General features: G+C 40.3%; 1 protein-coding gene across 4 annotated transcripts in view; it reads left to right on the forward strand.

Annotated features, from left to right (window-relative positions):
- Positions 1 to 14,082, forward strand: part of tmem104 (transmembrane protein 104) — a 98,264-nt gene that overhangs the window by 29,971 nt on the left and 54,211 nt on the right. For all 4 annotated transcript variants that reach the window (XM_069929349.1, XM_069929350.1, XM_069929348.1 and 1 more), the window contains exons 5-6: positions 4,474 to 4,579; positions 8,076 to 8,156. In XM_069929349.1, the coding sequence (XP_069785450.1) occupies positions 4,474 to 4,579; positions 8,076 to 8,156 (187 nt within the window). The remainder of the gene's footprint in view (positions 1 to 4,473; positions 4,580 to 8,075; positions 8,157 to 14,082) is intronic.

Consider the following 14,082-nt stretch of genomic DNA (forward strand, 5'->3'; position numbering starts at 1 on the left):
TGTTATGGTGAAGTTGACATTGGTAAGGCCAAATTTGGAGTCTTGTGCACAATTTTGGTCACCTAATGACAGGAAAAATATCAATAAGATTGAGAGAGATTTACAAGGATGATTTTAGATTCAGATATATTGTCGAAGTACTTACATGACAGCACATACAACCCCAAGTTTTTTTTCCTGCCAGTGAGGCAGAAATATCAGCTATTGATATTGCAAAAAAACTACACAATTTACACATGTAAACAAACAAATAACTAAATAATAACAAATGTAAACAAACTGCAATACAGAGAAATAAAAAAATTCAAAGTACACAAGTAAAAGTCCTTAAATGAGTCTCTGATTGAGTTTGTTGTTGAGGAGTCTGATGGTGGAGCTGTGTCTGAACCTGGTGATGCAAGTCTTATGGCACTCATACCTCTTTCCAGATGGCAGCAGAGCTGTGAATGTTCTCGATAGTGGGGAGGGTTTTGCCTGTGATGTCCTGAACTGTGTGCACTACCTTTTGCAGGGCTTTATGCTCAGGGGTATTGGAGTCCCCATACCAGACTGTTGCAGCTGGTCAGCACACTTTCCACTACACATCTATGGAAACTTGCAAGGGTTTCTAGTGTTATTCCAAACCTCTGTGAACTCTTGAGGAAGTAGGGGTGCTGACGTACTTTCTTCACAATGCCATGCGTGGGTTGGGTCCAGGGAAGATTCTCTGATATAGTGATTCCCAAGACTCATCCCCTTTATACAACCCATTACCATGGTACCCTGGAAAAAAATGATACATTCTTTAAGGTATGGCAGCCAGACTTGCAATGCATTGAAATGCAGGTGTGATTAACCTTCCGAGGGCCTTTTTCAAAAGGAAACAGTGGATAATAGTCCTGAAATGCTGAGAATGAGGAGATTATTTAGATGCCCGGCCAGCTCCCCCTCCCCTTTTTTTTAATAAATATATTTCTATTGTTATTCTTAGTCTCTTCTTTGGCTTGGCTTCGCGGACGAAGTAAATGATATATATTTGTCTTTGTTAATGTTGGGGTGAAGGGAGGAAGGGAGGGGAAAAAAGAAAGGATGCAATATAAAATGATCTGTAAAAGGGGAGGATTGATCCCCTGTTTGTAAAGTACAAATCTGTAAAATTATTAAAAAAAATTTAAAAAAAAAACAAAATATTTTTATTAATGCCAGAACTTCAGGGACTGAGTTACAGGGAAAGGTTGGACAGGTTAGGACTTTATTCCCTAGACCATAGTAGAATGAGGGGAGATTTGATAAAGGTGCACAAAATTGTGATGAGTATAGATGGAGTAAATGAAAACAGCCTTTTTCCACTGAGGTTAGGTGAGGCAACCGAAGGACGTGGGTTAAGGGCGAAAGGGAAGAACGTTTAAAGGGAACATTCTTCACACAGAGGGGTGGGAACAAGCTGCCAGCTGAAGTGGTGAATGTGGGCTCAATTTTCACATTTAAGAAAAATTTGGGCAAGTATATGGATGGGAGGGCTATGGTCTGGGTCTAGGACAGTGGGATGGCAGAATAAGAGTTTGGCACAGACTAGAAGGGCTGAAGGGCCTGTTTCTGTGTTGTAGTGTTCTACGTTCTAAATGGATCTTTGTGTTTAACTTGGAGAAGATCGTGGAAGTGAGGGAAATTAATAGTGAAATCTTGAAATATATCCATATAACCAGAGAGGAGGAGCTGGTGTTTAAAGATGGCTAAATGCCCGAGTGTATCTGAGAATATTGTGGGAAGTGGGGGTAGAAGATGTTGGGGACCTTGCAGAGATTTTGTATCATCTTTAGTCATAGGCAAGGTGCTGGAAAACTGAAGGGTTGCCAACGTTGTGCCTTTATTTAAGAAGGGCTGCAAGAAGCCAGAAAACGACAGGCCAGTGAGGCTGCCGTCAGTGGTAGGAAAGTTACTGGAGGGGATTCTGAACATCAGGATCTACCTGCATTGGAAAGGGTGATTCTTTTGAAGAGTGACTGATGACGATGTCTTTGTGATTTTAGCAAGGACTTTGAAGGACACAGTTACAACATTCAAAAGATATTTAGATAGCTATGTGAATAGCAAAAGATTAGAGGGATATAGTTGAAAAGACAAATAGGACAAGCATAGGAGGGCAACCTGGCAGGTAACAGAGAGCTGGGCTGAAGGACCTGTTTGTGTGCTGTGAAACTAACTCTCAAACTCCAAATGTAAATCCACTATTCAAGAAATAAGAGACAGAAACCAGGAAACTATAGACCCCTTTGCCTGATATATGTCATTATGAAAATGGTGGAAGTATTGTAGAGGAGATTTGAGAATTGGAGGGCAGTCAGGCAGAGTTGATGTAGTTTTATGGAAGGGATGCGACAAATTTGCCAAAGTTCTTTCAACATGCAACAAACAGGCCACTAGGTAAATGAGGAGCCAGTAGGGAAATGATTTAATCTTTGGATTTCCAAGGAATTGATGATGATATTGAAGTTAATTCTAAGGAAATTTGGAATGTTGTTGCATACACTATCAAACTTGCAGATGCTCTTGGAAAGTCAACTGACCGGTTTCATATCAGCATGATTTGGGCATGCAAAAGGCTGCAGAAGATAGTAAACATAACCAGGCCCATCACAGGCCATCCGATTAAAATATTCAAGGTTCTGAAGAGAGTTATCTTTTGTTTGGAGATCTAGAGTAAAGAATCACCTATTTCAGATGATGAGGTGTTTTTCTGGGGGGAAGTGTGACTCCCTTAGAATTCTCCATCTTGTAGTCTGACCTGCCATCCAGTGCAGACATCAATGAGAGGCATTGCCTGAAGAAGGCAGCCAATATCATAAGGACCCCCATCACTCCGGTCACTTTTTCTCACTGCTACCTTTAAGCAGAAGGTACAGACGCGTGCGGCTCAGCATCTCCAAGTTGAAGAACAGCTATCAGGATCTTGAACCTCCCCTTCTTACACTAATCAGGAACTGCTCTGATACCACAAAGGGGTTGTCTACACCACTGCTAAGACACTTGTATTGCACTAGAATAACTGAATATTCTTTGTATTTATTGTCTCTCCATTATTTCAATGAAGAATACCATTGTTTTTATTTACAACTACCTGTTCGACTGAAGTAAGTAGGAATTTTGTTGCATATGTACATTGTACAATATGTATGACAATAAAAGTTAATATGAAGATAAGTGAGAAACGATCTGATTAAAATATTCAAGGTTTTGAAGAGAGTTATCTTTTGTTTGGAGATCTAGAGTAAAGAATCACCTATTTCAGATGATGAGGTGTTTTTCTGGGGGGAAGTGTGACTCCCTTAGAATTCTCCATCTTGTAGTCTCTTGGAATATATTCAATGCAGCACTTGAGCTACAAGAGAGTCATAGGATGTGAGGAAAGTGGTGTTAAGGCTAAGATTGGATCAGAAGTGATCGCGATGATTGGCGGGAAAAGCTCAACAACTCCTTGTTTCCTGTATTCTAAAGTCCTGCTTTTGTCTACGGGTAGTGGACTGTGTGTGAACTAAGAGAATGTTGAGGGAAAAGTGAACTCGTGCAGAGCTGTAATGTCTCTGCCTGTGCCCTTGTCTGCGGTGTTGGTGTTCTGAGAACGCTGGCAGTCCTCGTGTGAAATGCAGGAATGGCAAGTGATTTGGGAAAATGGAATGCTAGGCTTTTTTGCAGAAGGGCAGAGAGCATGGATGGGCCATTGAAGGCTTTGGCGAAGCCACACCTGAAGGAATATGGACAGAAGGGTGACCGTGATGAAGGGTTGTTTTGTAACAAAGAGCTGATCAGCGGGGAGTGGCGTTCTACAGTTCAGAAGGAAAGGTAGTCTTATTGAAATGCAAGATTCTGGTGAAGATTTTGACAGGTTGATGCAGTGGAAATGTTGCCCCAAATGAAGGAGTCTAGAACTGGGAGGAGAAATGTTTCAGGATTGATCTCTGAGACTGAGATGAGCAAGAACAGCTTCTGAGGGTAGTGAATCTTTTGAATATTCGAGAGTTGAAGCTGCAGGGCATTAAGTAGCCTGGAATCCGCATGGTGAAAACCTGTTCTCAGCAGGATGCCTCTGGGCACGTTCTATATGTCAGAGAAGGAAGGGATGGAATTTCTGGCTCCCACCCTATGTGACCGCCACTTCTTTAGGTGAGTAGGGCAGAGGTGCTAGCCTCGAACGCATGGCAGATTGTTTTGGAGCCTCAAGATGTTCTCATCATCTATATGGACATCAAAAGCCACAGATAGTGGAACAAAGAGGAGACTGTACAGCTAAGGGAGCACAGGAGATGGTGGGATCAAGGGAGGTGGTGGGATCCATAGACACTTGATGCCTCTGGAGAGACTCCCTTTTCTTGCTCTTGGTAGGGGTGCTAGAGTAGTGGAACCTCTCTGTGTGCCTTTACAGGTAAACCAAGTTGGTGTGTTTATGTATATGAGAATAAGGGAAGCCTGAATTGCTGTCATTTTTTTGTATTAAAGGTGGACGATAGCGATGCCTCTTCAGATTCCCATGATGATGACACGAGAGAGGTTGCGATGCTGGGTAGTCAGGAATGGTCTGAATCGAGACCTATCCTCTCATTGCGTGAGTATTCAGAAAAATGTCTTGCGTGCGCTTCATTAACTTGCAGGGCGGAAATGGTAACTAAAATCTACTCATTAATCCTTTGAGGTAACTTTGTCCAAACTATGCAAAGATGCAGCGATCAAGAAAAAGTGAGGTTTCTTGTCATGAAACTTTTCCTTCTTGGCAAATGGGGTAGTTTTTGAGTTGTTGATCTTCTGAATAGCCCTAGATTCACCTTGATCTGAGGTACTTTGGGATGGATAGCAACATAGTGTCACGGTCAACGTAACGACTTTGCAGCGCCAGCGATTGGGACCAGGTTTGAATCCCGCTCTGTCTGTAAGGAGTTTTTACATTTTCCTTGTATCTGCGTGGGTTTTCCCCAGGTGCTTCGGTTTCCTCCCCCCCCCTTCAAAATGTACCCGGGGGGGGGGGGGTAGGTCAATTGGGCAGTGTGGGCCAAAATGGCCTGTTACTGTGCTGTATGTCTAAATTAAAACTGCTGGGATATCAACTAAAACAAAATCCATTCCTACACTTAAGTTAATACACAAAAGAGCTGGAAAAACTCAGCAGTCCCGCAGCATCCATAAGAGGCAAAGATCTATAACCAACATTTCGGGCCTGAGCCCCTCTGCAGACTTTCTTGTTTCACTCCATTCCTGCACTTGCAAATTAACTTCCCATGTGCCCATCCAGTTTTGTTTTGAAAGCGCCGAGTTAGCTGTTTCCACTGCTGATCATCAGTGAGCTTCAGCTGGTTGACATTTTCTGCATAAGTAGTTTTTGTTCGCATTCCTTCTGCATCATTTTGCATCAACAACTTTGTTCCCTGAATCACCTATTAATGAGAATTCCTTGTTCAAATCAGTCATAATTGAGCACACCTCAGTCAAAGCTCCTCTTAACCTTCACCCCAAGGTCAATAACCATTGCTTCTCCAAACTAACTTAGCGTCTGAAATCCTCTTCTCTAGTTCATCTTTTTTCAAACTCCCCCTTGAGGACCACCTTCTCCTGACTAAATTGCGGTGACCAGAATGGTTTACAGTGTTGGGGGTTGAGTTGTACAGATTAGAAACAGGCCCTTCACGCCTATACTGACCTTTTTGCTGACCTGCACTAATCTCATTTGCCTATGTTAGATCCGTATCCTCCTGTGCCTTTTATTTAAGTGCCTGTCTAAATGTCTCTTAACTATGGTGATTGCATCTAGTTCCACCACCTCTGGCACCATGATTCAACAAGTCGCAACAACCAATGACAGTTGACGCCCTCTTTTGGTTATTTCAACACATTCTTCCTTATAATTCAGAGAATTTTGGTTTGGGCTCTTCTGCATTCCCTGTGGGAATGTGCCTGACATCTGGTTAAAACGCCTCTCTTAAAGAAGGTGAACGACAAGCGATGGCACAAATGATGAGATGGGGTGTGAAATCATAGTTGGGGGAAAGGCCAGCTTGGGTGGACAGATCAAGAACTCAAGCACATTGGTTTAAGGGTAGAGAGGAGAGATTTAAGAGGGTCCTGAGTAGCAACCTTTTCACTCAGAGGGTAGTCAGCATCTGGAATGGGAAGTTACAGAAACTGTATAATTGGAATGTAAAAAACGTCATTTGGGCAGGTATACTGATGAGAAGGTGTGAATGATGTGGACCAAATGCAGAACCGCGGGACTAGCTGAGAGGACCAACTTGGTCACTATGGATGGGTTGGGCTAAAGGGCCTGTTCTGGCCTATACCACTCCATGGCATGGAAACAATAGATTTCTCCTTTACTGGAAACATCTGATAGTCCAGTTTCTCATCTCTGTTATTTCTCAGCTAATATCATCAAAATAATATCAATTTATTGAGTTCACTGTTTCTTTTCTGTATAAAAATAGCATTCTGGACTCTCACTGCATATTTAAAAACTTTATTTTACTTCTTGGCTTTGGATGTCCGTGGATTCACCTCCAGTACTCCCGCAATCTCTGTAACGGTACAGACTCCTGTTCAATCTATCAGGAACCCAAGCTCCAGATCCAAACTTCTGACACAATCAGGAAGCCTTCAGTGCCCGAGGCCCTTCAGGGGCCATTTTTGCCATCAGCACCCTTTCAAATCGTGTTTTTGATAACCTGGTTCCAGCCTCCAGCAGTCAGTGCAGGTCCCCTGACCGCGTCCACTGGAGTCTTTGTGGCTCCTTCAGCCACTGAGCCCCTCACTGGTCTGCCACCAAGGTCACCATCTTGCAGGGAAATCTCCTCGGCTTCTCCTTTTTGACGAAGGGGTGCTCCAAGTGAATAGTGCACTGCGCCAGTCCACCGCTTCCTGTAACACCTTGTGGCCGCTGCCAAGCACAGGTGTTTAAAAACACTGTCGGCTTCTTTAACAGACCATTTAATGCCTGTTCGGAGCAACAGCATTAGGACATGTTGGGGGGGTTGACCCCTTGGGAGCAGAGTTGTGTCTCTACTCTCCTGGGTCCACACAGCAACAGCGTTGCCATTACAGCAGCTCCGGCAGCAGCGTTATTTCTGTGATGGGATGTCAGAAGGGAGCAAGGTGAATTGTCCATTTGATGCTTCTGCTTAATGTGTGAATGGTTCAGCCTCGCCTTCAGCACTGGCATGCTGGTACCCATTATCATGGAAGATTGAATGTTCCTGGAGTTGCCTTCTGTTGGCTGCTTCATTACCCACCATCATTCATGACTACATCAGGACCATAGAGCTATGAAGTTGTATATTTGCTATTTGGGTCAAAGCTTCTTCAGATGTAGCCAAAAGTCTTCAGATGTCCCTTTGGTTTGGTTGACCACTTTGTTTAGCATTATTCTGGAACAAAATGCAACTTGCTAATCTGTTTGTGGACAGCTAAAATTCACATTGTTGGGGGCTTGGATCTCACTAACCTAGACGGGCTATACAGCTTCCCAGTGGTTTCAAAGTCACTGTCCAAACTTCATCAATTAATTAGCCTAATTTAAGGAGCTAGTCTATCAGCCCCTTTAATCCAGGTTCAAGGTTTTGAGTATGGCGGCTAGAGTCTTTGCTGCTGCTATTCCCGTATTGGAACCTCAGGTAATAAGGTTTGGCAGGTATATATTTCTTGTTAGGTTTGACAGTGGATGCTGGTGACTGTTCTCCAGGCTGAAATGTGTATAACCAAAAGTCATTTAAAATAAGGGGTTAGTCATTTAATACACTGGTATCTCTCCATCATGCATTTCCATTTGCATACCGATATCTGCTGTGTTCACCCCATCGGTCAGGTCTTCTCTGCCACTTTTCTAGGTGTGCAGATGTAAGTATCCCACCATCCTTACTTTGTACAGTGAAACTCAGATTTTGCAAAACAGGTTGTTTCTCATTGTAAGCCATAGTTAAACAAGAGGATCTGATTCTTTGATTGTTTGTCCATTGATTTGTGGATTATTTAACTTGCATTATATAACTCTGCACATTACAGCTAATTGCTAGTTATCCTTTCTACCAATGCACTAACCATCCTGTAAATTCTGTGCCTAGAAAGAACCAGCACATACAATGCGTTTGACATTGTGGAGCGAATAGAAATGGGTCAGATGGCTTCCATGTTCTTCAATAAAGGTGAGGCTTTCCCCAAAGGTCCTTTGTTTGTATACATATCTCTCGTTTGGTAAGTATTTAAGTAATGAATGTTTTGCCAGGCCCTGGTTGGTTGGTGACACCCTTGTATCAATTGGCCTTGACTTGAAGGTAGGAAGTGACCCTTGTTACTGTTCTTTCAACAATCTATTGACCATAGTCTCTCATGAATGAGCTCCATAAACTCCCTGAGGTTGAGATAAGCTTCAAGAAGGTTCAGGAGCGTGTGGGAGACCTTGTCTTCTATTTGCTTAATACCAAATTTTCTTTGGGAAAGGGAAATGGATTTGGACACTCAGCAGTTCTCCAAGAACCACTGCTGACACATTTTGCTGTCAACTTGTGTGGAGAAGCTAGAATGTTTAAAACTTGAGTTGAGTATGGACATAAGCTATTAGGTAGCCAAGCCAAAGAAAAGAAAGAGACTGTAAGATTTTTATTTTGAGAAATACTGCAAATTGGTAATGGAAGTTACCAAAACTGCTTTCTGTGGGTTCAACCAATATGCAGTGATCTTCAGAGTCCTTGGATAATAAGTGTCCTAAGTAATTCAAAGGTAGGAATATGTTGTCTACAATTAATAACACTGGACAATTAAGTTGTTGCTTTCTATGCACTTCTGGGTGCATTTTATGGATTTTGGGCTGCTAATCATAAAAATCATCTTAAAATTGTCCTATCATGTATTTTTTTTAGCGATAACCGATTTTTGTGGTTTCCTGTCCTATTTTAAGTTGACTTCAAGCTAACAAAACCATGAAGTACAATATGTCATTGAAAATTCATTTTCTGTATTTGCACTCAGACTTCTTTCCTGCTGATCTTGGTGCAGTCAGTGACGAACATGGTGAAAAATTTCACCAAGACATTGCGACCACAGAAAAGCAGTATCAGGGCAACTGGAATCCATCAATGCTGGCCGACTATTGTTGGACTCTGACACTAGAGGCATCAGATGCTAAGTACAAACGAAAATAAGCAGTAAAACATTTTTAGGTCAGTTGAACTAACACATTGTGTCTGCATCACTGTGCAATTAAACAGGCTCAATTCAATAGAAGTTAATTTAATGTTTCTCCAACTTCCAGCAAATCTGAAATGATCTTTGTATTCAGCTTGAAGTTATCTATCATAATCCCTAATTTTCTTTCAGGAAACAACCCTTTTGAAAAATATTGTTGTCCAGTGTAATCAAATGGTTTTTTTTTAAGACTTTATTTAAAATTTTATAACATGAATACAATAAAGAATTACATTTAAAGAAAAATATTTTAAAATTAAAATAGTATGATTACAATATTACATCAGAAAACTACACAAACCCCCCCCCTGTTAATTGTAACACAATATTAATAGTCTAACTTAAAATTAGTCAAACCCTCCCCCCCGCCAAAATAAAGAGTGAAGAGTTAATAAAATTAACAATATTATATATGGAAAAAAATACCCACTTACAAAAAAAGAGATAAAACTTAACCTAAAAAAAATTCTAACAACAAAAAAAATTGTCAATACTAAAATATCACGCTTAAACATATATTTAAATCAAACTTAAATACATATAATTAGCAAACGGAGTCCACTTTAACTTATAAAAAGACATCTTATCCTGAATTGAAAAAGATATCCTTTCCATAGTCAAACAAAATTTCATTTCCAAATACCACTTATCTAAAGTTAGTATATTTCTATCTTTCCAAGTAAGTGCTATACATTTCTTAGCCACGACTAAAGCTAAATAGATAAATGAAATCTGGTAATCCTCTAAACCTAAATCAATTAATGATTGCATGTTCCCTAATAAAAATATATTGGGATCTAATACAAGATGAATATTATATAAACTGTTAAAAATAGATTGAATACCTTTCCAAAACTGTTGCAATCGATCACATCGAAAACAAGAATCCAACTTATTAAGACCAAATTTTTTTTAATTTCTCTGGCGTTAAATATAGCTGATGAATAAAATTATAATTAATCATCGCTAGTCTAGCATTAATTAATTTCCGAATACTATTCTGACAAATTTCCATCCAAGCTTCTTCAGCTATTTTAAGTCCTAAATCTTTTTCCCATTTCAACTTATCTTTAACCCAGTCTTTTTTTACTATCAATTTCTTGTAAAATACAATACAAATCAGATATATAAGTTTACTTGTCCATAAATTCAATAAATGTTTCAATATTGGTACATCATAAGTTCGTAATAAATTTTTATTCCATCGAAACAAAAACTCATGAGGAAATTTTTCTAAAATAACCGCCATTTCTATCTTTACCCAACTAGGTGGGTCGTCCATATTCATTAATGCACTAAGAAATTTGAATTGAGCTGCTTCATAATAATGCTGAAAATTCGGTAATCTTAAACCTCCAAATTGAAAATCCCACATCAATTTTCTCATTGCTACTCTCGAAAATTTTCCCTTCCATAAGAATTCTCTAATCGCTTTATATAAGTCCTTAAAAAAACTTTTTTTTTAAAATAAAGAATTGATTGAAACAAATATTGTATTCTAGGAAAAATATTCATTTTTATGTTATTAATCCTCCCTAGTAAACCCAAAGGTAGATCCCTCCACCTAATCAAATCTAATTTAATCCTTTTTATTAAAGGAAAATAATTAATTGAGTATAATTCTTGAAATTCCGTATTAACATTAATTTCTAAATATTTAATTTGTGTAGTCCACTTCAAATTTGTAATATTTTTATATACTGAATAATCATCTTTACAAATTGGCAAAATTTCACTTTTAGCCCAATTTACTTTGTAACCAGATAATTGGCCATAAATTTCTAAACATTCTTGAATTGCAGGTAAAGAAATATCCGGATCCACCAAATATAAATAAAACAAATGTTGGTTTGAAATGTGAAGAAAAGCCTGTGATATGTGAATTCCAAAGTGTAACCGAATACATTTCTAACTCAAATTGACACTTCTGGTGTCATGGCCTTTTATATTTTGTGGCTTATTTTGTTTCAGAATTTCTGTTCCATTGAGTTTCCTAATAATAAGATGAGATTTCGAAAAGGATTTAAAAAAAACCAAGTTGACCACTCTTGCACATATTTTGATGGAGAAAGTTCTGATTCTTCTAACAAATAAGGATACGATGTGGAGGAGGCTCTTGATTAGTGCCCATGAGAGTGAAGGCAGCCTCACAGGGATGAATGTCTCAGACACTGAAATGGTTGTAAACATTAAATGTGTCTAAGTAGAAGAATGAAATAATACACCCGCTATGCTGGTTAATCGACTCTGAAATCTGACCATTCTAGTCCAAAGGCTCCATTCCAATCTAGAATATCTAGTGAAGCAAACAAATTTTTCAATAAGAGGGCTATTCACACACAAATCAGAGGGCAAAGACTTCACATTTCTCCTGGTATCGAATCTTGATAATTATTCACCCTCATGCAATGCTGTCTTTCTCAGTATTACTCTTATCCAGAAAACCCTCATGTTTGCAAACGTGTACTTGTTGTGAACATGGTGACATCATGGCAGGAATGTTGATACAAAAAAAGTCTTGCAGCTGTGAGACCTGTACCAGCTCTTTGAAATTGTTTTTTTAAGGATCTCGGCATCATTACTCAAGTCAAGGGGCATTGGGGGCTGCAGACGCTGGAATTATCTGTGGGAGAAAAAGAATTGTTAACACTTCAGGTCGGAGCCCTTAAGTCTCAATGAAGGGTTCCAGCTGGAAACGTTGATCAATTTTCCCCCCCCCACTGATGCTCCTCGACCTGCTGAATTCCTCCAATAGATTGTTTTTGTGTCAAGGTTGCTATTAATTCTCCTCGAGCTGCCGCCTTACTGGTGTTGGCACAACTGGTGAAGATGGTTGCACAGTGATGCTGCGGAGGGAGCTCCGGGATTTAGGCCCAACAACGATGAAGGATCGGTAATTTATTTTCATATTAATCTGGTGTTTGTCTCAGAGGAGAATCTGCAGGTGGAGTTCCCACATGCATTCTACTGATGGTAAGAGTGTTGGAATAGTTTGGGCAAGAATCTGCAGTGCAGTTTGTAGAGTGGGAGAAACCTGTTCCGGCTACTCGTTTTACAACTGGGACTGGGAAGACAGTATTCCTTGTCATTTATTTCAGAGCTACATCACATCAAGAATCAGCTTCCTGGTTTTGGTGACATTGAGCGAGAGGTTGTTAGTGCACAAGAGGATCCAAGTGCAGATTCTCCAAGATAACCTGTGGAGAGTTGGCAAGACCCAGCTGTGTCACTGGAACCCATTCAGGTCAGTGGAGCAGTGCAGCCCAGAATTGGAATGCAGAGCTTAGCTCGTCAGTTTGATGCTCCTTGCTCTACATGTAAGACTTCGCATTCTCGCTTTGGGTCATGCAGGTGTCCTGCAATTTAGTGGTGAGAGATGCCACTGGCTTCCAGCAATACTCAACCAATGTATCGCTACGCATCAGAGTAGTCCTCATTGGTTGTTAGGTTACTAGGACCAATGACCAGACCCCACAAAATAGGGAGAGCATGTGCTCCAATTTGTGTTCTGCCCATCAGTGGGAAATATTCCTCAATTTCCCAGGGTATCAAGGAGATATCAAGTGGGATCTGATTTTTTTTTCATTCCGAAATTAGGATGAATGATCAGTGGACCTTCAAGGTAACGTTGCGTCTTTGTTACATAAAGCCCCCTGTCCTAAGAGCAAGGAGTTGGAGCCTGCCCAAGCTGTTTATTTGCTTCCTGTGATGCACTTTGTGTTTTATTTTTTTTCTGGTTTCCTCAGAGACTGTACACCATCCTTGTGCCTCTCTTTCCTGCACTGGTTGATTTGACCTCCACATCTCCATTTTGAAGCCAACTCCATTAATAAAACCGCTTTGCCTTGTGCCTCACAACTCCTCGTATGAATTAATTTAAATCCTTTATTGTATCCTACATTCTGTTTTAACGGTAGCTTTGTAACTTGAATGCTTGAATCTGACCTTCATTTTGCAGAGCTTGTCAATTTACGTGCATCGACAATCTTGCAAGGTGGATGGGGAATTTGTGCTAATGAGAGATTAATCAACTGTAATGCTAAACAAAGGCTTCTCTTATAATGACCAACCTGCTGTTTCTTTCACTTCTGCGTGTCCTCTAAAAGAACAGCCCGAGAAGATTTGAGTGAAATAAGAAATAGCGAGACACCTGGATGGAAATTGTTCTATCAGGTAGACACAGCATGGATTCAGGAAGGGCAGGTCATGTTTGGCAAACCTACTGGTGTTCTTTAAGGATATAATGAGCACAGTGAATGGAAGGGGAACCAGGTGGATGCACTTGTATTTCCAGAAGGTGTTGCATTAAAAAAAACCCCCATAAGATATGGATGCATGGAGTTGTGGATAATGTTTTAGTACAGATACTGTACAGATAAACAATAGAAGGCCCAGAGGAGAGAGAAATGGGTGTTTCTCTGCTTGTCAATCAGTGGTGAGCAGAGTGTCACAGGAGTTGGTGCCAGGCCCACAACTGTTCATAATATACAGTCACGATTTGGAACAGGGCACTGAGTCTTGGCATCTAAGAGTGCTGATATTAAATTGAATGGAAAAACAAATTCTGCAGTGGATGTAAAGTGATGGGTTACTCAAGGGTCTGGCTAGATGGAAAACAATGTCGGTAAGAGCGAGGTTTTCCGTTTTGGAAAGGGAAATCGTAAATTATTGTTTAAGTGGTGAAAAATTGCATCATGCAGAGGCACTTGGGAGTAATTGTGCGCATTAATCGCAAAAGGTTAATTGGCAGGTGCAGAAGAAAGTTGTAAAGAAAGCAAATAGGCTATTATCCTTCATTGCCAGAGGGATTGAATTTAAGGGCAGGGAGGTCCTGCTGCATCTGTACAGGATACCAGTGAGGCAGCGTCTGGCATACTGTGTGCAGTT

Source organism: Narcine bancroftii, chromosome 3, assembly GCF_036971445.1.
Source record: "Narcine bancroftii isolate sNarBan1 chromosome 3, sNarBan1.hap1, whole genome shotgun sequence".
Classification (NCBI taxonomy): Eukaryota; Metazoa; Chordata; class Chondrichthyes; order Torpediniformes; family Narcinidae; genus Narcine; species Narcine bancroftii.